Source organism: Jaculus jaculus, chromosome X (genome assembly GCF_020740685.1).
Source record: "Jaculus jaculus isolate mJacJac1 chromosome X, mJacJac1.mat.Y.cur, whole genome shotgun sequence".
Lineage (NCBI taxonomy): Eukaryota > Metazoa > Chordata > Mammalia > Rodentia > Dipodidae > Jaculus > Jaculus jaculus.
Window position 1 is genome coordinate 120,207,558 of NC_059125.1, and position 23,670 is coordinate 120,231,227.

Here is a 23,670-nt window from a genome sequence, read left to right on the forward strand (position 1 = left end):
TAAAGTGTTCACTGTGTAAGCATGAGGACCTGAGTTTGTATCTGCAGTACCCATGTAAAAATTCTGGGCATGACCGCATGCATGCCTGTAATTCAACACTGAACAGTTGGAGACAGACAATCTCTGGGGCTTGCTGGCTAGATTGTTGAGCTCAGTCATTGAACTCTGGGTTTAGTGAGAGTCCCTGTCTCAAAGGTGGAATAAGATAACTATGTTGGGGCATGTGGAGAAGTTCTGGGCAAAAATTTAAAACAACAACAACAACAAAAACATCCAACCAAGCAAACAAAGTTAACCACGTTGACCTCTAGTTTCCACATGCACATGCAGAAGCACACATTTGACCCCCCCCCCAAATATAATAGTATAAAAATTTAAACAGAGTAAGTAGGTAGATTGATGTATATGGTAACCAACGTCTGCTTTTTTTTGTTGCTGTTGTTAAAAATTTTATTTATTTATTTATTTGAGAGTGACAGACACAGAGAGAAAGACAGATAGAGGGAGAGAGAGAGAATGGGCGCGCCAGGGCTTCCAGCCTCTGCAAACGAACTCCAGATGCGTGCGCCCCTTGTGCATCTGGCTAACGTGGGACCTGGGGAACCGAGCCTCGAACCGGGGTCCTTAGGCTTCACAGGCAAGCGCTTAACCGCTAAACCATCTCTCCAGCCCCCAACGTCTGCTTTTGATAGTAAATGTAGACTTTAAGGTTTGTAATCATTTTATGACTTCTTTGTGGTTCTGGGATCAGACCCAGGGGCTCATGCATACTAGGTAAGTATTTACTGCTAAAACACAAACCTTGACTCCAGACAATATTTTTTTGTTTGTTTGTTTTATCTTTTTTTTTCCAAGGTAGATCGTCACTCTAGCCCAAGCTGGCCTACAATTCACTATGTAGTCTCAGGGTGGCCTTGAACTCACAGTAATCCTCCTACCTGTGCCTTCCAAGTGCTGGGATTAAAGACATGAGCCACCAAACCTGGCCAAACTATAATTTTTACTGCTATTTTATTCCAAGTGTATATTTACTATGCTTTTAAGATTCATTTTTTGTTTTTATTTTTGAGGCAGGCTCTCACTCTAGCGCAGGCTGGCTTTGAACTCTTGGCAATTCTCATGGGTCAGCCTTCTGAGAGATAGGATTAAAGGTGTACACCACCAAGCTGATAATTCTTGAGGAAAATTTTAAGTTTGTGTGTGTTTGAGAGAAGACATATGGTAGTTGAGAAAGTAATTTAAGTTTTTACGTGGTTTGTTTAAATTTGTACCAAAGACACCAGGGTTTCCCAAAATAGCACCTGTATGTATCCAAGTCTTAAATTTCTTTGTGAAAGTAAATTATCGAGCTAGGTGTAGTGGCACATGACTATAATCCCAGGGCTCATGAGGTAGGTAGAAGTAGGAGGATTAAGAGTTTGAAGCCAGTTTGGACTACATACTTCAAAAAGGTGAATCCTTGCTAAAAATAATAATTGTCTGCTGTATGTAGGATATTACATTATGTGAGGAATTACATTTGATATGCCTGCCTTTTATTAGCACTTATTTTAAAGATACAAAGATAAAAAATTAAGAATTTCTTTAATTCAGTGAGATTAGAGACTGTTAAAACATTTCTTATAGACAATTGATACAGAATCTAAATTAGGTTAATGAATAAAGATGTGAGAATCAAATAAAACTAACATTTTGTTGGGTATGTGGGGGTGCTGGGCACACGGAAGAATGTAAAATTCAACTTTATGATAGGTGACTAATGTTTCAAACCATAATAGGGTTAACTCACCTTCCCCCCTCCCCCCCACCGAGGTAGGGCCTCACTCTAGCCCAGGCTGACCTGGAATTCATTATGGAGTCTCAGGGTGGCCTCGAACTCACGGCAGTCCTTCTACCTCTGCCTTCCGAATGCTGGGATTAAAGACGTGCGCTACTACGCCCGGCAGTTAACTCACTTTTTTTCCCATCGACATATAAATGTCATTTTATCCAGCGTAGCTTATTGTTATTCTTTTGATGTTAACACACAAGAAAGCATTGAAGAGAGAAGGAGGAGAATGTTTTTTTCTCTGCTGGGGATAATTTTAAGATTTGGATGACACAATTATGCTTTCTTCAGAAAGTTTTTTATTTAGTAATAGCACCTGTGGTGGCTCACACTTACAGTTCAATTGTTTTGGAGGAAAAAGAGTACTGGGCCTTTGATTACTCTGTGGACTCTGGAATGCTGTGAAAACAAGTGATTGATTCTTCACAACATTTGAGCAGTTACATTAAGCAGATACTGAGATCAAGCATATGGGAAGAAATAAATATATCAAAAAATTTTAAACATTGAACTTTTTGCCATGCTATACTTGCATGGTTAATGTTAAAGTAGTAATTTAGTTTGTGCATTAACTCAGAAATGGCTTTTAGTACAGACCCTTTCCTCTCAACATAATGATTACACATACTTAGGTTTCTTACTACCTTCATTCCAATTTAACTTCCTTTGGAAGAAACATATAAATAGTATTTTTTTCTTGGTAGCTTCATAACCAGTATTTTAATCTTTTATTTATTTGAGAGAGAAAGAGACAGAGAGAAGAGTGAGATTGAGTGCACCAGGGCCCTCAGCCCCTGCAAACAAATGCATGTGCCACTTTATGTGGGCCCTGGGGAAATTGAATCTGGGTTCTTGGCCTTTGTAGGCAAGTACCTTTCATCCATCTCTCCAGCTACATAACCAGTATTTTAGATTTATGAACTATTGCTATCTCATAGTATTTGGACATTTGAGTTATTACAATAATAAAAATAGAAATAGGGGCTGGAGAGATGGCTAAGCGGTTAAGGTGCTTGCCTGTGAAGCCTAAGGACCATGTTTGATTTCTTTCCAGATCCTATTTAAGCCAGACGCACAAAGGTGATGCAAGCACAAGGTCACACATGTGCACAAGGAGGCACCAATTTTCTCTCTTGTTCCTACTCTCTATTGAAAAAATAAAACTAGCCGGCCGTGGTGGCGCACGCCTTTAATCCCAGCACTCGGGAGGCAGAGGTAGGAGGATCGCAGTGAGTTCGAGGCCACCCTGAGTGTACAGGGTGAATTCCAGGTCAGCCTGAACCAGAGTGAGACCCTACCTCGAAAAACCAAAAAAAAAAATAAAAAATAAAACTAGGAGAAAACTATATTAGATTTATAGAAGTAGCCTTTTCCCTTTCATTCTACTTATTTTAAGCAAAATTTGCTGTACATGTACCTGTTTCAAATGGTAAAGCTGTCTTCTATGGTTATGATTTAGCTCTAAAATCCAGTGTTAATCAATATACAAGTATATATCTTGATTTAACTGTGAATGAGAGGAGGTATTTTACCACTTTTAGCTTATATATGGTTGCATATATTCAAAACATCAGTTTAAATTCTCCTTTATGTGTGTGAGAAAATTCAGATTATACAAAGTAGCCTCATATCCTACTAAAAATAAAGGCAAGACTTTTTTAAAAGAGTATATAGGTTTATGTGTTGGAAGTGAAAAGAGACTGGAGAGCTTATTCCTGCTTTCATAGTGCTGTGGAAGCAAGAATGAGATACTATTTGTAAAATGTCACTGCTGTTCAGTTCATACTTCTCACACTGTGATGCAAAGAGATTTGTTTTATACATATCCTTTTAGAAATACATGTTGTTTATAGAGATTTATACTAGATTTATTAATGTTCTTGAGTGAGGTGGATGTCAGAGGATCTATAGCACAGCCATTACAAGAAAATATAAGTTTGTAGGCTTAAATTTGATTAGTTTTAAGAATTTTTATTAAAAGCAAAGTATAAATGTTTGTAAGTTATATTTTAGATTACTCCTTTTGTAATTGGATGCATAATTTTATATTCTTAGTAGTATTCTATGGTATACTTTAAAGACGCATGTTAGTTTTAATGCCAACACTCTTTTGTAATGAGCCAACTATACTTTTCTTTTAATGAATGTAAAATGAGGTTCATTAATGAATGTAAACATTTGATATAGATTCCTAAGGAAGCTTTTAAATATCTGCTTATCTATTTGCCATAGGGAGTCAGAAACACATTTTTCTTCTGATACTGATTTTGAGGACATCGAAGGAAAAAACCAAAAGCAAGGCAAAGGCAAAGTATGTACCAATTATGTGACTTTAGTGTGTGTGTTTTAAAATAAATTGTGTGTGTGTGTCCAAGTGTGAGTGGAAGAATTCTATTTGTTAAATAAAAATGACTTGTTTTGGGGACTGATTTGTATGACTTAACTTCTGAATACTCATGGTCCTTTATATTTCCAGACCAAATAACTTTTGATTATCTGTATGCACTTCTGTAAAGTTGAAACAAAGGACACATTATTTTCCAGTAGTTTATTTTGTAAAAGCATAGTATGCTAAGCAAAATGCACTATTTTCCCAGATATAAAGGAAAGAAATGTATAAATTTTCTCATTTTAAGGCTCCCTATGGATGTAAAATACACCCGTGTCTAATAGTTTATTAGTAAAATATATATACATATATTTTTTGGGGGGCAGGCGGTTAAGGTAGGGTCTTACTCTAGCCTAGGCTGACCTGGAATTCACTATGTAGTCTCAGGATGGGCTTGAACTCATGGTGATCCTCCTACCTCTGCCTCCTGAGTGCTGGAATTAAAGGCCTACACCACCACATCTGGCATGCGTGCGCTCTCCCTCCCCCCTTCTCCCCCCCCCTCTCTTTTTTTTTTGGATGTAGGGTCTTGCTGTAGCCCAGACAAATATTTTATTTATTTATTTATTTTTCATTCATTCTTTCATTTGAGAGAGGGAGAGAGAATGGGTACACCAGGGCCTCTAGCCACTGTAAGTGAACTCCAAACACATGCACCACTTTGTGTACTTGGTTTTACCTGGGTACTAGGGAATCGAACTCGAGTCCTTAGACTTTGCAGGCAAGCCACTTATCTGCTGAGCCATCTTTCCAGCTCAATTGAAAACAAAACAAAACATTTTACCCTTTGTAAATAATGTAAAAGATAAAAACTGACAAAAGTTAAGTTTTTAGTCAGTTGAGTACAAATTTTGAGTGTGAGTAGATAGCCTGACAACTATGGATAACTTGGTGGACTGTTCACATTATTTTGCTGGATATTTTTGTTTTGTTGCTTTTATTATTAGATCTCACTATGTAGCTCAGGCTTACCTTGAACTTTCTATATAGCCCAAGTTGGAATCAATTTGTAATCCTCCTGTCTCACTCTTCCATATGCTGGGATTATAGACATGTTGCCACCATGCCTGAGTCAAAAATTTGATTTGTATTTTTTTCATGATGTAATTTGAAAAAGGTTAAAGTGTACAAAAATAAATAATGAGAGATAAAGAGATGGCTCAGCAGTTAACATGCTTGCCCGCAAAGCCTTAGGATCCAGGTTCAATTCCCCGGTACTCATATAAAGCCAGATGCACAAGGTGGCAAATGCATCTGGAGTTCTGTTTGCAGTGGCTAGACACACACACACACACACACTCACTCACTCACTCATTCGCTCACTCACTGTCTCCCTCTCCCTCTCTCTCTCTTTCCATATATATATATATATATATATATATATATATATATATATATATATATATATATATATATATGTATATATATATATATGTATATATATGTATGTATGTATATATAATTATATCTGCTGCTTTCTCTCTTCCTTAATAAATAAATATTTAAAAAATGAGCAAATGAACAAAGATTACTTTAGTAATAATCCTGCAATCTAGAGGCTTTTTATTTTTTAGATATTTTAAGACCATGCTTTATACATATGTGCATATATACATGTGTGTTCATATATACATATATGTGTATACATACACATACCCACAGAATTTTCTTAAATTGAACCACTGAACCATACTGTATAAACTGCTTATAAAAGATACCCCAAATTCAACAATATATTAAGAACTTTCTTAACAGTGGATATAGTTTTATTATAATTTTTAGTGATGTCATAGCATCATGTTTTATATATGGAACATGATTTTATTTCACAAGTTCTTGGAATATTTGTACAATTACAATGCTCATCATTCACCTGCTCATAATTTTGTGTGCTTAGTTTATAAAAACTAGAAATATTGAAAGGGATTTGAATGAAAATGGTAATTCATGAGTGTCCAAAAACCAACATACCTGTTATTCTAGTGAGCAGTATATAGTTGTTCATTATTAAATATTCTTTACTTTTGCCTTTGCCTTCATTTATAAGTTATCCTACTATGGCATCTGAATAGAGAAGGGGTGGTACTGGGGATTGAATCTAGAGGTTTTTGGCAATGTTAAACATTGCCCTCTGACATTGTGTTATACCCTAAGCCCTTCTAAAGGTTTTGTGACACAGTCTAACTTTCATTGCTGTAGATGAGGTGTTAGTGGCCAAAGATTTACTATAACAAGAGCTTCTACATCTTAACACAATAATATGTGTGTTCTAGGTGCTGATAACAATTTTGTATATGTTACCTAATTTGATATCAAATTACAAAGGTGGATTATTTTCTATGTGGGAAAATTAGTCTATAGAAGTTCTGTGGGTAAAGGATCTGATCCAGTTCTGTACTGATAATCTTACTATACTACTTCCTAAAGCACTATAAAACAAAACAAAATAAAAATTTAAGAGTTTTTTATATACAGGATTATGCCCAAGTTAGCATGACTTTTCCTTTCCTTTTTTATTTCATTTCTTTTTCAAGGTGGGGTCTCTCTCTAGCCCAGGTTGACTTGGAATTTACTATGTAGTCCCAGGATGGCATTGGGCTCACAGCAATTCTCCTCCAGAGTGCTAGGATTAAAGGCTTGCATAACCATGCCCAGCCTTTGTTTCTGGTTTGTTTGTTACAGGGTAGCTGGCCTCTTATCCTACTGCCTTAGCCACCCAAGTACCTGAATTAGAGGTATATGTGACAACACTCCAGGAAGGAAAAAAAAATTAGAGTGATTTGGACTCTTGGAGTAGTATCAGAGACCTTCTACCAAGTAACACTACAGGCTGACTATGGAAATAGATTTATAGGCATGGCCATGGATGAGGAGTTTACAAAATACGGCCTGCAGTATTTATTTATTTATTTTATTTATTTATGAGAGGGAGGGAAGAAAAGAGAGAAAAAGAAAGAGGCAGATCGAATGACAGAATGGGTGCCCTTAGCTACTGGAAACGGACTCCAGACGCATGTGCCACTTGGTGTATCTGGCTTTATGTGCTTACTGGAGGATCAAACCCTGGTCCTTAGGCTTGACAGGCAAGCATTCTAAGTGCTGAGCTATGTTTCCAGCCCCAACATTTTTTTGTTGTTGTTGTTGTTGTTGTTTTTTTGAAGTAGTGTCTCTTTCTAGCCCAAGCTGACCTGGAATTCACCTTTTTAGTCTCAGGCTGTCCTTGAACTCACAGTGATTCTCCTACTTCAGCCCCCTAAATGCTTGGATTAAAGGTGTGTGCTACCTAGCCCAACTCTGTTTTCTTGAACAAGCTGTAAAAGTCATGGGAGTGAGTTGTGGTGCTTTGGTTTTCCATAGTGTCTGTCAGTTGATTCATTCATGTTAATTGAGAGGTACCTTAGAGTAAGAACAAGATTCATAAACTTACGTTTCTAGATTTCCTTGGTGAGACCACTGCAGTGAGTTTATATGGCTAGCAATAAAAATCAAGCTAGGAGCTTGAAAGATGTTCAATGGTTAAAAGTGCTTGCTTACAAAGCCTGTCAGCTCTGTTTTGATTCTGAGCACCCACTTAAAGCCCGGATGAAGAAGTGGCACAAGCATCTGGTATCTGGTTAGTGGTAGGAGACCCTACTGCACTCATTCATTCACACACATATACACTTACCACTCACTTACATAACTAACTGAATATTTTTTTTTATTAAAATAAAGCTATCAGTCACCTCACAAAGAGTTTTGCTGTTCTTGCTGCCCATTCCATTTTATATCCTAATGCAGCATAAGGGACTATGCTAAAATGTGAAAAGTGCATACTTTAGAAGTATTTTGAGTTGTAGTTTACTTTTTTGGTTGTGCTTGGGTGTGTACGTGTATGTATAGCATGGTATTTTAAAGTATTTGTGGTATATGCATATGCATGTGCCTTTGAGATGCCCCTTGTGTTCACCAGTGGCAGAGTGTGGTTTGAATAGAACATTGGGTGGCCAGCTCCATTGCTGTTCCTCTCGTTTTTATTTGAGCCAAAGTCACTTCCTGATACTGGAGCTTGCTGTTTTTTCACAAGTTCTGGTGGTTCCCTGGTCTCTTGCCTTTGTGGGACTGGGATTACAGGTGCATGTGTCCATACCCAGCTCTTTACATGGTTTCTGGAGATTCTAATTCAGGAGGTTTAAGGCCTCCTTATGACCTCATGTTTTTATAGGAAGCACACTTATCTCTGGTGCCATCTTTCCAGCCCTTAAAATAATTGTGTTTTTGTGTTATGTGTATGCAGCAGTCTCTTGCTGTTGCAAAGGAATGCCCATCTGGCTTTACATGTGTGGCTGGAGAATTGAACCTGGGTCGGCAGGCTGTACAAGCAAGTGCCTTTCACCACTGAGCCATCTCCTCAGCCCTTTTAATTTTATTTTTAAACTTTGTTGGTACTTTGAGGGCTTTTAGTGCTGTGATTTCATTCATAATCTTTTTCAAAATTGGTTACATTTTTATAAGACTTAGCTTTGTACATTCCACTTGCTGTATAACTGAGGCCATCCTTGAATTCCTCATCATTTTGCCTAAGCCTCCTGAGTGCTGGGATCATAGGCATGTGCCACTATGCCAAGTTTAGAGAAAAATTCTGAAGCACAGTATGGCTAGGCAACTTGGCCAAAATCATAATTTGTCAGCAGAGGCTGTGGTCCTACTATAATGTAATGTGAGCTTCATGCTATTATAAAATGGATGGGGGGAGACAACATAAAGAGGCTATCACAGTCAAGATGGTATTTCCTACAGATCAAATTTAAACATGTTATAATATTTGTTTTTGCAGTATCTTCATTCTGAATTGTCAAGTGATATAAGTAACACAACTTAACCATGTTTGTGTGTGTGTGTGTGTGTGTGTGTGTGTATATATATATATATATATATATATATATATATATATATATATTTATATTTTTTTTTTCTTAATGCAGACTTGTAAAAAAGGCAAAAAAGCCCCAGCAGAAAAGGGTAAAGGTGGAAATGGTGGAGGAAAGCCTCCTTCTGGTCCAAACCGAATGAATGGTCATCACCAACAGAATGGAGTGGAAAACATGATGTTGTTTGAAGTTGTTAAAATGGGCAAGAGCGCTATGCAGGTAATATTATTGTGTTCTGTCAAGTTTATTTGTGCATTTAAAACTCTGATAACTCATAAAGTACTGTCTTGATTTTCATAGTTTCATTTAAAATTATGCAAAGCTAGAAATGAATCTATTCATACATAAGACTTTTTTATTTGGTGGTTGTGGTAAGTTCTAAGAATTAAACCCAGGGCCTTGCACATGCTAGGCAAGTGCCCTTAACCACTGAGCTATATCCCCAGTGCTCTCACACCTAAGTCCTTTAAGCTTCCTTTGTGTGTTGCGTGTATTCTAGGAATTTGGCCCAGGGCTTTTACATATGCCAGGCAAGCATTGTAACCTGAGCTATGTCCTTATCCCAAAGTTGTACATCGAGTCATTTCCTATTGCTTTTGTTACTGATTTATTTATTTATTTTTAATTTGAATCTGTTTGATAGAGTGTGTGTGTGTGTGTGTTTATGTATGTGTGTATGGGTATGGATGCTCACGGGCCTATTGCCACTGTAAACAAACTCTAGATGTATTTGTCACTTTGATCATGTGACTTTTTATGGGTACTAGGGAATTCATTGAACCTGAATGGGCAGGCTGTGCAAGTAGGCGCCTTTAAACTCTGAGCAAATGCTCCAGCCCTGCTGGCTTTATTTTAATACTGTGAGGTAAATTAATTGTTGAAAAATATTCCCTGAATTTATAGGTATTATGGTCTCTTTATATAGAATGTGTGGTTAAATGATCACACTCTGCTTGAGGGTTGCATTACCATAATAAACACTCAGGGAATATATGTGTCTGTACACACACACACACACACATACACACACACTCACTCACACACTTATTTTCGACATGGGGTTGCTCTTTGCTATTTAGAATGGTCTTAAATGCCTGAATTCAAGCAATGTTTCTGTCTTAGCCTCTTTAGTATCTGGGAAACACACTATCACACACTACTAGAATATATGCACTTAGGTTACAATTTGTTAAATTTATTAAAGCTCTAGGGAATAATTTTTTCTTTCTAGATTTTATTTATTTGAGAGTGAGAGAAAGGCAGAGGGAGAGAGGGAGGGAGAATATGGGCATGCCAGTGTCTTTGGCTGTTACAAATGAACTACAGATGTATCTTGTACATCTGGCTTACATGGGTCCTGGGGAATCAAACTTCGGTCCTTTGGCTTTGCAGGAAAGTGCCTTAACTGCTAAGCCATCTTTCCAGCCTGGGAATAGCTCCCTCCCCCATAAAATTAACCTTATTCAATAATAAGCTTGTGTGCCTATTTCATTTTGCTTGTGGGTATATGTATTATTTAATAAGATGTGTTTGTGTGGGTGATGTGTGTGCATATGTATGTGACCTGGTGGTGCCCCATGGGCACTTGACTGGTGAACAGAGCAGAACTTCAAGGGTCTTGCTTAATTTTTGTTGGATCTAGAGTCTCCTTCTGATACTGGGTCTTGCTGCTTTTTGTAAGCCTGGGACCTCTTGCCCATGGAAACCAAACCAGATATTGTAGAACTTAAGAATTTATTATTATTATTATTTTTTTTTAATGGGGGGGAGAGAGGGAGAGGGAGGGAGAGAGAGAAAGGGTGCACCAGGGACTTAGCCACAGCAAATGTGAACTCCACACATGTGCCACCTTGCGCGCATTCGCACACTTCACATGTGTCACCTTGTGCTTCTGGTTTACACAGGGTCTGGGGAGTCTAACATGAGTCCTTAGGCTTCACAGTCAAGCACCTTAACCACTAGGCAATCTCTCCAGACCTGTACCATTTTTTTGTGTGTGTCCATTTTAGCTTTGGCTTGAGAATTGAACCAAGGCCATCAGGCTTTGCAAGCAAGTGCCTTTAACCACTGAACCATCCTTCCAGCTTCTCTAAAGTTTGATTTTTTTATTTTATTTTATTTTTTTTGGTTTTTCGAGGTAGGGTCTCTGGCCCAGGCTGACCTGGAATTCATTGTGTAGTCTCACGGTGGCCTTGAACTCACAGTGATCCTCCTACCACTGCCTCCCAAGTGCTGGGATTAAAGGCGTGCACCTCCTCGCCCGGCTGCTTTACTGTTTTTGAGTCCATGTAATTGTTTAAAAAGGCAAACAAAGCCAATGGCTACTTTAGTAAAAATACAGTATTTCAAATCCAAGTTGGGTTACATCCTCTGAATAGCCACCACGCCCGGCTCTAAAGTTTGATTTTTAAAAATAATTTATTTATATATTAGTTTATTTGAGAGAGAAAAAGGCAGAGAGAGAGAGAGAGAGAGAGAGGGAGAGAGGGAGAGGGAGAGAATGGGCATGCCAGGGTCATCAGCCACTGCAAACAAACTCTAGATGTATGTTTTCCACCTTGTACTTCTGGCTTATGTGGGTCCTGGAGATTGGAACCTGGGTCCTTTGAATTTGCAGGCAAGTGCCTTCACCACTAAGCCATGTCTCCAGCCAAAGTTTAAGTTTCTATAGTTGTAATTTGGATACATACATTGTATGTATGTATATATATATATTGTTTGATGTTTAAAAATTGAGTACACATTTGAATTTTTTTGTTGTGCTGTGTTGATACCAGATGTATGTGCACATTTAGCATATAAGAATGACCTAAGTTGTTTTAGTTATTCTCTGATTATAAAAACTATGTCCTTCCCAGCTGTCCATTTTAGTTAATTTTATCAAATGGGATATGTTGCCTCAACTGTTACATTTCATTTTATCACCTTTTTAAATTTATTATTATTATTATTAACATTATTACTGATTTTTCAAGGTAGGGTCTCACTCTAGGCCAGGCTGACCTGGAATTCACTTTGTAGTTCTAGGCTGGCCTCAAACTTAGAGTGATCCTCCTACCTCTGCTTCGTGAGTGCTAGAATTAAAGGTCTGTACCACCATGACTGGCCCACTGCTCTTTTTTAAAAAAAAATATTTTATTTTTATGTATTTATTTATTTGAGGGGGGTGGAGAGGGAGAGACTGGGCATGCCAGGGACTCCAGCTGCTGCAAACAAACTCAGATGCATGTGCCACCTTGTACATCTGGCTTATGTGGGTCCTGGGGAATCGAACCGAGGTCCTTTGGCTTTGCAGGCAAACGTCTTAACAGTTAAGCCATCTCTGTAGTTACTGTTTTTTTCTTTAGCCTATTTATTTTACTCTAATCCCTTTGTTGTTTGAGTAGGCATGACTTCTTTTTCAGACTTTTATATATGAAGAAAATGAAAATTTTTAATGTTTTTGATATGGATATAGATGCTATATAATAAATAATAATGTAATAATAATAAACTGTATAACCGATGTCTCTGACAGTTCCTTCTTGAATTTTATTTATTTATTTATTTATTGGTTTTTCGAGGTAGGGTTTTACTCTAGCCTAGGCTGACCTGGAATTCCTTCTGTATTCTTACGGTGGCCTCGAACTCACAACGATCCTCCTACCTCTGCCTCCCAAGTGCTGGGATTAAAGGCGTGTGCTACCACACCTAGCTCTGACAGTTCCTTTATATAGTGGATTAAAGGCATACATCACTATACCGGGTTTACTTTCCTTTTATTTTTTTTCCTATAATATTTTGTTGTATGTAGTAGAAATAACCTCCCTCCTTCTCTTCCTTTCTCTCTTTTTTCCCTTCCCCCACTCTCATAGTGCTTAAGAATTAATCTCTCAGCTTTGTGCATGCTAAAGTGCTCTACCACTGAACCACAACCCCTTTTCTGGTGTTTTTGTTAACATCAGTATCTTTATTATTATTATTTTTAGTTCATGTGAATATGAACTGGGTAGCAATGAACAACTGAAATTATTTTTTTACAGTTCAGATCAAGGAGGTGGTCGGTTTCAGTGTCTTGGAAGGGCCCTATTTTCTGGGTAATAGGTAATTTCCTCTTATTGTGTCCTTTCTTGGTGGAAAGAGCAAAGCTACTTTGGTAAGGTCCATTTTATATAGACATTAATTCCATCTGTTAAGTCTATATGAAATAAACTTTTATTTATTTGCAAGGAGGGAGACAGTGAATAGGCCTGCTATGGTCTTCTGCCACTGAAAAAGAATTCTAGACAGATGCACCACCACTTGGTGCATCTTGCTTTACATGGGTACTTGTGAATTGAACCTGGACCATCAGGCTTTGCAGTCAAGTACCTCTAACTGTTGAGCCATCTCTCTAGCTCTGAAATACTATTTTAATTCCCTACTTACACTTCCTAATACTGTTAAATTGGTGGTTATTTGAGGGAGTATACAGATATCCAAAAATTTGAACTTACAGTCACAGCTAAGTAGGCTTTTCTGTTTTTGTCTGGTCTTTAAAGTTTTGTTGAATATTTTGGCTCATCAAAAAGTTTTAGGCCGGGCGTGGTGGCGCATGCCTTTAATCCCAGCACTCAGGAGGCAGAGGTAGGAGGATCGCCGTGAGTTCAAGGCCACCCTGAGATGACAGAGTTAATTCCAGGTCAGCCTGGACCAGAGTGAGACCCTACCTCGAAAAATAAAAAAAAAAAAAAAGTTTTAGACTTGCCTAGCTTGCACAGGGCGCTAGGTTTGGCTCCCAACACACTGTTAAATGCAACACAATACAATGCAATACAAATACAAAATAAAACCTGAATAAATGAAAAACAACTTGTTTCTGCCATATCCAAAGGGAATTTCTATACTGTCTTCCTATTGAGTTTCTTGAATATCCTGTCCACTTTCAGTTTGTTATGTATATTTCTACTTGTGTTACTTTTCTAGGACCACATTTTGTAAGGAAGTCCCCTGTTTAGAAACTGGGTTCTTCCTTATCCAAAAATTCCAGCCTACATTTCCTTATGGCATACATTCTATTTTTTAGCCACAGTATGTGCTCTGTCCTTAGGTCTTTCTTTTTTTCTAGGTGTTTGGAATTGTTTTCCCCCCTCTTTTCCATATCAGATACGACTGACTGAATCAAATATTACTCTTCCAAAAAGCATTCTCAGGCACACACTCCCACTTTTCAACGTGATTAAAAAAAATATATTTTTGGTTATTTATTTGACACACTCACAGAATGAATGTGCACAACAGGCCTTCAGCTGCTCCAAATGAACTCGAACCATTTTGTGCATATGACTTGGATGTGTTCTTTGGTTTTGCAGACAAGCGCCTTAACCACTAAGCAATTCCTCCAGCTCTCCGCTGTGATCTTTACTTTTACATTACTCTTGTGTTTCCAGGAGCAAATATACCAACTCAAATTACTGTCATGTCATCTGACTGCAGTTACACACTTCATAATTTGCATCCCTAGAATTATACCTTTTCAGTAATATTAAGTGAAAGAACTTAAATATAAGAGTAGCTTTTGACCTAAAAAAAAAGTTCTTTTTTTTTTTTTAACAGGGTATTTATTGTCTCACTCTAGGCTAGGCTGTCTTGGAATTCACTCTGTAGTCTTAGTCTGGTATTGAACTCACAGTTTTCCTACCTCTGTCTCCTGAGTGCTGGGATTGAAGGCATGTGCCCCCATACTTGTGTGTGCATGTTCATGTGTGTGGGTGCAGGCCTGTTCTCACCTTCCACCTTGCTTGAAGCTTTCTTGCGGTTCCTTTTTTTTTTTTTTTTTTTTTTTTTTTTAAGGCTTAGGGTTTCAAGGGTAAGCTTCATCATGGCAGACAAATCTGGCTCACTTAATCATATATTCACACCAGAGAGACCAGCAAGCATGAGCTGACTCTGAACACATAGGGTCCCACTCTAGCCCAGGCTGACCTGGAATTCACTATATAGTCTCAGTGGGGCCTTGATCTCTTGGCAATACTCCTACCTACCTCTGACTGCCAAGTGCTGGATTTAAAGGTGTGCACCACCATGCCCATCTTAGGAAGCAATTTTAAGATTTGGGAGCTCAGTTCCATAATGTATTCCCTCAGGATTTTTTGCCTTTATATATATAAAAAGCTTTACTTTTTGTAAATTATTTTGGTAAACATACACTCTTATAAAGTACAGAAAAGAATTATATAGGTATTATGTCAGTTAGCTTTCCATTATTGTAATAATTGCCTTTGGGCATGTGACAATATAGATGTGATGGCAGGTAGAGCTTGGTAGAGCAAGTTGTTGACTCATGGCAGTCAGCAAACAGAGGAAGAGACTAGTCTGATAATCTCCTTCACTGGCTGCTTAAAAATTTCACCAGCTGGGCTGGAGAGATGGCTTAGCGGTTAAGCGCTTGCCTGTGAAGCCTAAGGACCCCGGTTCGAGGCTCAGTTCCCCAGGTCCCACCTTAGCCAGATGCACAAGGGGGCGCACACGTCTGGAGTTCGTTTGCAGAGGCTGGAAGCCCTGGCGCGCCCATTCTCTCTCTCTCCCTCTATCTGTCTTTCTGTCTGTGTCTGTCGCTCTCAAATAAAAAAAAAAAAAATTGGGGAAAAAAAATTTCACCAGCTGATTCCCCCATTAAAGTGGCCCACACCTTCTAATAGTGACAAACTGAGAACTAAGTTTCTCACAACATACACATCTAGGGGGACACTCCAGATTCAAATGATAGCACTAAGTGAAGCTTTTCTGGTTTTAGTCCAGTTTTTTTTTCAGATACTGACAGAATTATACAACTCCCATCACAGTCTAATTTTATAATAGTTACAATATTTTTAAATGAATTTTTATTTGTGTGTGTGCATGCACACAGGTATGCACATGTGGGCCTACCAGGACCTTTTGCTGCTGCAAAAGATTGCCAGTTGCACGTATCACTTTTTGTGTCTGGTGTTATGTGTGTACGGGAGAGTGGAACCCAGGCCAGCCAGCTTTGCAAGCAAGTGCTATTAATCACTGAACAATTTCCTCAGCCCAGAATATATTCAACATCATCTTCTAGGTCTATACCACTGCTAAGCTGTTTTTTTTTTTTCTTTTTTTTTTTGTTTTTGTTTTCCGAGGTAGGGTCTCAGTCAAGCCCAGGCTGACCTGGAATTCACTATGGAATCTCAGGGTGGCCTCAAACTCACGGTGATACTCCTACCTCTGCCTCCCAAGTACTGGGATTAAAAGGGTGCGCCACCACGCCTGGCTAAAGCTGTTTTTTTATGTCTTTGCCTGTTCTAGAAATTTTATGCAAATTTATCATATAATTTGTAATTATGATTGTGGCTGTTAGCAAAATACTTTCTTTAAAAATTTTTTTGTTCATTTTTTATTTATTTGAGAGTGACAGACACAGAGAGAAAGGCAGAGAGAGAGAGAGAGACAGACAGACAGAGAGAAAGGGCACGCCAGGGCCTACAGCCACTGCAAACGAACTCTAGACACATGCGCCCCCTTGTGCATCTGGCTAACATGGGTCCTCGGGAGTTGAACCTCGAACCAGGGTCCTTAGGCTTCACAGGCAATTGCTTAACTGCTAAGCCATTTCTCCAACCCTGATTTAACAAAATACTTTTAACAGTTCATCTATGTTATCTGTGTTCTGGCATATATTCTAACTTAATTCCTTTTGGTCAATGTATTATATTGTATGGATATTCCACATTTTTTCTATTTGCCCCTTGATGCAAGTTTGAATCATTTCTATGTATTTTTAAATATTTTATTTTGTATTTATTTATTAGAGAGAGAGAGAGAAGGGGAGAGAGAATGGGTGCACCAGGGCCTCTAGCCATTGCAAACCAACTCCAGATGCATGTGCCAGCATGTGCATCTGATCTGGCTTATATGTGATCTGGAGAATTGAACCTTGATCCTTAGGTTTCGCAGGCAAGCGTCTTAACTGCTAAGCCATCCCTCCAGGCCCATTTCTATATTTAAATGTGTGTGTGTGTGTGTGTGTGTGTGTATGTATTTGTATGTATGTTTGTTTATTTGAGAGAAGACGAGGAAGGCAGTGAGGGAGAGAGAGAAGAGAGAGAATGGCATGTCAGGGCCTCTAGCCTCTGCAAATGAACTCCAGATGCATGCATCACTTTGTACCTACCTGGCTGTACATGGGTACTGGACAATCAATCCTGGGTCCTTTGATTTTGCAGGCAAGTGCCTTAACTACTGAGACATCTCTCTAGCCCCTCATTTCTACATTTAAAAAAAAAAAAAACAACAATATTTGTAAGCAGAGAGAGACAGAATGAGATATACACAAAGAATGGCTGCTTCCAGGGCCTCTAGCCACTGCAAATGAACTCCAGATGCATCTGGCATTACATGGGCACTGGAGAATCAAACTAAGTTTGTTAGGTTTTTCAGGTAAACACCTTAACCAATAAGCCATCTCTCTTGCCCATTTCTATGGCTTTTTTGTTGTTGTTTTTGTTTCTTTTGAAGGTATGGTCTTACTCTAGCTCAGGCTGGCCGTGAATTCCTCAACCTCCCAAGTGCTGGCATTAAAGGTTTGTGCCACCATGCCCGGCTCTCATTTCTACATTCTGACTGTGTGGATATTTATTTTCCTTTTCCTTGGCTAATACCTAAGAGTCAAATTTCAGTGTCATATACTAGCTCTATATTTAACTTTTTGAAGAGTTGGCAAAGAGTTTTTCCAGTGACTACACCTTGCATTGCTACCAACAATGTTTGAATGTTCTGTTAATTCACAGCTTTGCCAATACTTACATGTATTCTTTTGAATTATAGCCATTCAAGTGGGTTTGATGTGGTATCTGTGTTTTTATTTTCATCTCCTTAGTGGCTAATGATATTAAACATCTTGTCATTTGTTTATTGTCCATTTGTATATTGTCTTTACAAAACTGTATATGTCTATCACTAAGCTGGGTTGTTTTTTTTTATGTGTGTCATATGTGTGCTTATATATGTACATAAAGTATATATATGTATATATAAGTACGCGCATATATATACACACATATATACACACACACCTATATATACATATATATGTATATATAGGTGTATATATCTATAAGCACACATATGTGTGTTCTTTTTCTGAGAGAGGTGAGTGAGAGAGAATCGATGTTCCAGGGCCTACAGGATTACAATCGAGTTCCAGATGTGTGCGCCACCATGTGCACATCTGCAGCCTTGCATGCTTGTGTCACCTTCTGCATCTGGCTTACATGGGATCTGGAGAGTTCAATGTGGGTTCTTAGGCTTTGCAAGCAAGTGCCTTAATAGCTAAGCCATCTCTCCAACCCAACCGAAGCTGTTTTCTGTTTCTTTTTTTTTAATTTCTGGTTTTTCGAGGTAGGGTCTTGGTCTAGCCTGGGCTGATCTGGAATTCACTATGTAGTCTTAGGCTGACCTGGAACTCAAAGTGACCCCAAAGTGCTGGGATTAAAGGTATATGCAGGCTGGAGAGATGGCTTAGTGGTTAAGGTGTTTGCCTGCAAAGCCAAAGGATCCAGGTTTGATTCTTCAGGACCCAGAAAGGGGCACATGCATCTGGAGTTCGTTTGCAGTGGCTGGAGGCCCTGGCATGCCCATTCTCCCTCTCTCTTTCTTTTTCAAATAAATAAATAAAAATAAAAAGTGTGTGCAACCACGCCTGGTATAAACTGCTTTAAAAATTATTTAGTTATTTATTTACATATTTGAGAGGCTGGGGGAAGAGGCAGAGAGAAACAGAATGGGCACTCAATTCCGGATCCATTTGTCTCCTTGGGCATCTGGCTTATGTGGGTCCTGGGGAATTGAACCTGGTTCCTTAGGCTTTGCAGGCAAGTGCCTTAACACCTAAGCCATCTCTCCTGCCCATAAACTGCCTTTGTTATTTGTTGGACTTTTTTTATGACATTGTCTCCCTGTAGCCCAGGCTGACCTGGATCTCATTCTATAACCCTAGGCTTGCCTTGAACTCACAGAGATCCTCTTATTTTAGCCTTTTGAGTGCTTGGGTTAAAGGTATGCACCACCATGCCTGAGTTTTGGCTTGGTTTTTAAAAACTGATTTGAGTTTCAAGAGGTTTTTTTTATATACTCTATGCACATATCTCTTGTCAAATAGGATATTCAAACATATAATCCATTTCTGTAGACTGTTTAGTTTTTTTATAAAAATTTTTGTTTCATTTTTATTTATTTATTTGATTGTGACAGAGAGAGAGAGAATGGGCGCGCCAGGGCTTCCAGCCACTGCTGAGGAACTCCAGATGCGTGCGCCCCCTTGTTCATCTGGCTAACTTGGGTTCTGGGGAATCGAGCCTCAAACTGGAGTCCTTAGGCTTCATAGGCAAGCACTTAACCACTAAGCCATCTCTCCAGCCCAGACTGTTTAGTTTTTAAATATTTTATTTATTTGCAGACAGAGAGACAGAGAGAGAGAGAGAGACAGAGAGAGAGAGAGAAATGGGTGCATCAGGGCCTCCAGCCACTGTGAATGAATTCCAGATGCATGCACCACTTTGTGCATCTGGTTTTACGTGGTACTGGGGAATCAAACTCAGGTTGTTAGGCATTGAAGGCAAATGCCTTAACCGCTGAACCATCTGTCCAGCCCACCCTTCATTTTCTTTGTCTGTCCGTCCTTCCTTCCCTCCTTCCTTCCTTCCTTCCTTCCTTCCTTCCTTCCTTCCTTCCTTCCTTCCTTCCTTCCTTCCTTCCTTCCTTCCTTCCTTCCTTCTTTCCTTTCTTTCTTTCCTTTCTTTCTTACCGTCTGTCTGTCTGTCTGTCTGTCTGCCTGTCTTTCTTTCTGTCTTTCTGTCTGTCTTTCTGTCTTTCTGTCTGTCTTTCAAGGTAGGGTCTCACTCTGGTTCAGGCTGACCTGGAATTCACTCTGTACTCTCAAGGTGGCCTTGAATTCATGGTGATCCTCCTACCTCTGCCTCCCGAGTGCTGGGATTATAGGCATACGCCACCATGCCCAGCTACCCTTCAGTTTCTTGATGAACTCCTTTGAAATACTTTTTAAAAGTTTTAAACAGTTACATTGTGTTTTCTTTAATCATTTCTTTTATCTATTCTTAAGGGTTTTTTTTAAATATATACTTTATATCTTTATTTATTTGAAACAGAGAGGGATGTTGCTGGGGGAAAGAATGAGTATGCCAGGGCCTCTAGCCACTGCAAACAAACTCTAGACCCATGTGCATCTGGCTTATGTGGGACCTGGAGAATCGAACCTGGGTCTTTACGCTTTGCAAGCAAGTGCATTAATTGCTAAGCCATCTCTTCAGCCCTAATCATTTCTTTTAGATTACTACCTAAGACCAGGCTAAATGCATGAATATAAGAAGTAATTTTCATGTTTTTCTCTAAGAAAGTTACAGTTTTAACTTTTTCATTTAGGCCTCTGGTCAATTTATGTTAAACCATAAATATATGAGACATGTTAGTATCTAACTTCATATTTTTAATTCTCCCTTTTACATGAGGATATCCAGTTGTCTCAGGATCATTTACTGACGTCTATTGAATTTTATGGGTATCTGCACTGAAAATCATATTGCCATCACTGTTAGTATTTATTTATTGACTCTACTAAATTGTATTCCATCAATCCACTTTCTTAAAGGTAGGGTCTCACTCATGCCCAGGCTGACCTGGAACTCTCTCTTTGTAGTCCCAGGCTGGCTACGGAGTCAGAGTGATTCTTCAACTTCTGCCACCTATGTGCTGGGATTAAAGGTGTGCATCACCACTCCTGGTTTAGTAGTCTACATTTTTCTACTTTTATCTACTTTTATCACAGATTACTATAGCTTTGTAGCATGTGTGAAGTTATTAGTTTGTACCAGATTTTTATTTTTTAGCTGTATAGGGTCCTTTGTAGTATAACAATTTCAGAATTAGTTTTTAATATTTAATAATAAGCCAGCTAGAATTTTAATGAGGATTACACTGAGATCAGTTTGGGAGTAATGCATATCTTATAGTATTAACTCTCCTGATCTGTGAACTATTTTACTTTCATTTGATCTGTATTTAGTTTTTAATTTAACTTGTTTGGCTTTTTTTTTTTTTAACTAACATGTTATTAGTAATTCTTACCATTGAGAAAAGTTCCTTTATTTTGTTCTAGAATTCTTTATTGACTCAGCCATTCTATTTTTATTTCCTTTGTAATGTTAATATTTAAATATTTTAATTTAAATATAAAAAATTTAAAATACTTTATTTTTATTTATTTGAGAGAATGAACGAGGCAGAGGAAGAGAGACAGAGAGAGAGAATTGGTATGCCAGGGCCTCCAGCCACTGCAGACTAACTCCAGATGCATGTGTCCCCTTGTGCATATGGCTTAAGTGGGTCCTTGGGAATCGAACTGAGGTCTTTTGGTTTTGCAGGCAAGGGCCTTAACCACTTAGCTGTCTCTCCAGCAGCAAATATAAATTTTAAATCAGTATTCATCATATATGTATATCATATATATCAGTGTGGTGTGTGCTTCCCTTTGTTTACCCCCACCCCCACATAGTAATCACTTTTCTATATTTAACTTGACTTTGAAAAAATAGTATTATAATATTTTAACTAAAAATAAATAAAGGCAGAGTTTTATTTATCTTTGTTATAGAAGATATTGTTAATGTCATTAAAGAAATAATTGTACTTAAAAAAATATTTTATTTAGTGGGGAGCGAAAGTATGGGCTCACCAGAACTTCCAGCCACTGCAAACAAATTTCAGATGCATGTGCCACCTTGTCCACCTGGCTTACATGGGTATTGGGAAATTGAACATGAGTCCTTAGACTTCACATCCTTAGGTTAAGCTATCCCTACAGCCCCTTTAGTATCAGTACTCAGAAGGCAGAGATAGATGAATCATCATATTAAGGCTACATAATTCTAGTAGAGCAATAATACCCTACCTTGAAAAATAATAATAATAATAATAATAATAATAATAATAATAATAAAGAAATAATTAAACTTTGTAGAGTTGAATTCTATGACTTTAAAAAAAATTTATTAGCATTTTCCACGATTATAAAAAAAATCCCATGGTAATCCCCCCCCACTTTCCCCTTTGAAATTCCATTCTCCATCATATTACCCCCCATCTCAATCATTGTACTTACAAATATACAATATCAACCTATTAAGTACCCTCCTCCCTTCCTTTCTCTTTCTATGACTTTTTAAATTTCTTTTTAATTAAAAATGAATGGAAGGATGCCATTTTCTGCCATCAGGCACTTGATTTACTTAATTTGATGCTATCATTACAATCAAACTTTGGGGTGGGGAAATGGCTTACTGGTTAAAGGTGCTGACTACTGGCCTGGGTTCGATTCTAGTACCTTTATAAATCTAGGCATACTAAGTGGTGCATGCATTTGGAGTTTAATTGCAGCAGCAAGAGGTCCTGGCATGGCCTTTTTCATATTCTTATTCTTTCTGCTAGTAAATAAATATGGAGTTAAAAAAATAAAACTTTGCACTTAATATGTAAGTAATGTGACATCATGTACTGTTGAATTTTATGATTTTCATCAAACTTAATTGATTTTTAAAACATCAGGAACAGTTAATGATTTTTCTTGATTTTTTTCCCCCTTCTTCTGCTCTAGTCGGTGGTAGATGATTGGATAGAATCATACAAACATGACCGAGATATAGCACTTCTTGACCTCATCAACTTTTTTATTCAGTGTTCAGGATGTAAAGGTAAGATACATTAATTTTGGAACCAAAAGCTCTTAGCCACTTCTTTAAAAGATGTTCTTATGGAAACTTCTTATACAAAAAATAATATGAAGATGTTGAATTATTTGCATTATATGTATGCAAACTTTACAAGGAAAAAAGTAAAGAACAATAATAGTATATTCAGTGTGGATTTTTTTCTAAGAACTTAACAGTTTATAATTTGAGTTATTTTATTAGATTTCCTACCTTTGATACCTGGTTTTAAGAACAAAGAAATGGATTAAGAAGGGATAAAAAGTGGTAATGAAGACATAAAGGTTCAGATGTAGGGAATATGTATATTAGTTGTGAGATTGCCATTTCTTTGAACGTATGGGAATTTTTTTTAAAGATTTATATGTTTAGGAGTAAGAAACACATAAAATAAAGATTTTTTTCTAGAAAAATATTTAGGGCCAATATTTGACAATGTGACAAAATTATGTAAAGTTAAAATATCATAATTCTCATTGGACCAGTAAATGAGTCAGTAAATCATTGACAGTTAATTCTAGCAGATACCCTGGTAATATATTTTGTCACATTTTTAGGGGGTATTGAATTCTTAATGAAGATGTCACTAAAAGTGTGGACATTAGAAATCAGGAGAGAGATAATTGGCTTTAAATAGAATTTAAAAACTTAGCATGTCAAAAAGTCACTTAAGCATAGTAGAACAAGATGTACAAGAAGCAAGTTTAATTTCAAAATCACTTTAAAAATACTGTAATTGAAAACATAGTTAGTGCTGGCATTTTATTTTTGGCAGATCCACAACATGCC

General features: G+C 37.8%; 1 protein-coding gene across 9 annotated transcripts in view; it reads left to right on the forward strand.

Annotated features, from left to right (window-relative positions):
- Stag2 (stromal antigen 2) overlaps positions 1–23,670 on the forward strand; it is a 194,641-nt gene that overhangs the window by 91,012 nt on the left and 79,959 nt on the right. For all 9 annotated transcript variants that reach the window (XM_045140054.1, XM_045140055.1, XM_045140057.1 and 6 more), the window contains 3 exons: positions 4,061–4,139; positions 9,182–9,346; positions 22,770–22,866. In XM_045140054.1, the coding sequence (XP_044995989.1) occupies positions 4,061–4,139; positions 9,182–9,346; positions 22,770–22,866 (341 nt within the window). The remainder of the gene's footprint in view (positions 1–4,060; positions 4,140–9,181; positions 9,347–22,769; positions 22,867–23,670) is intronic.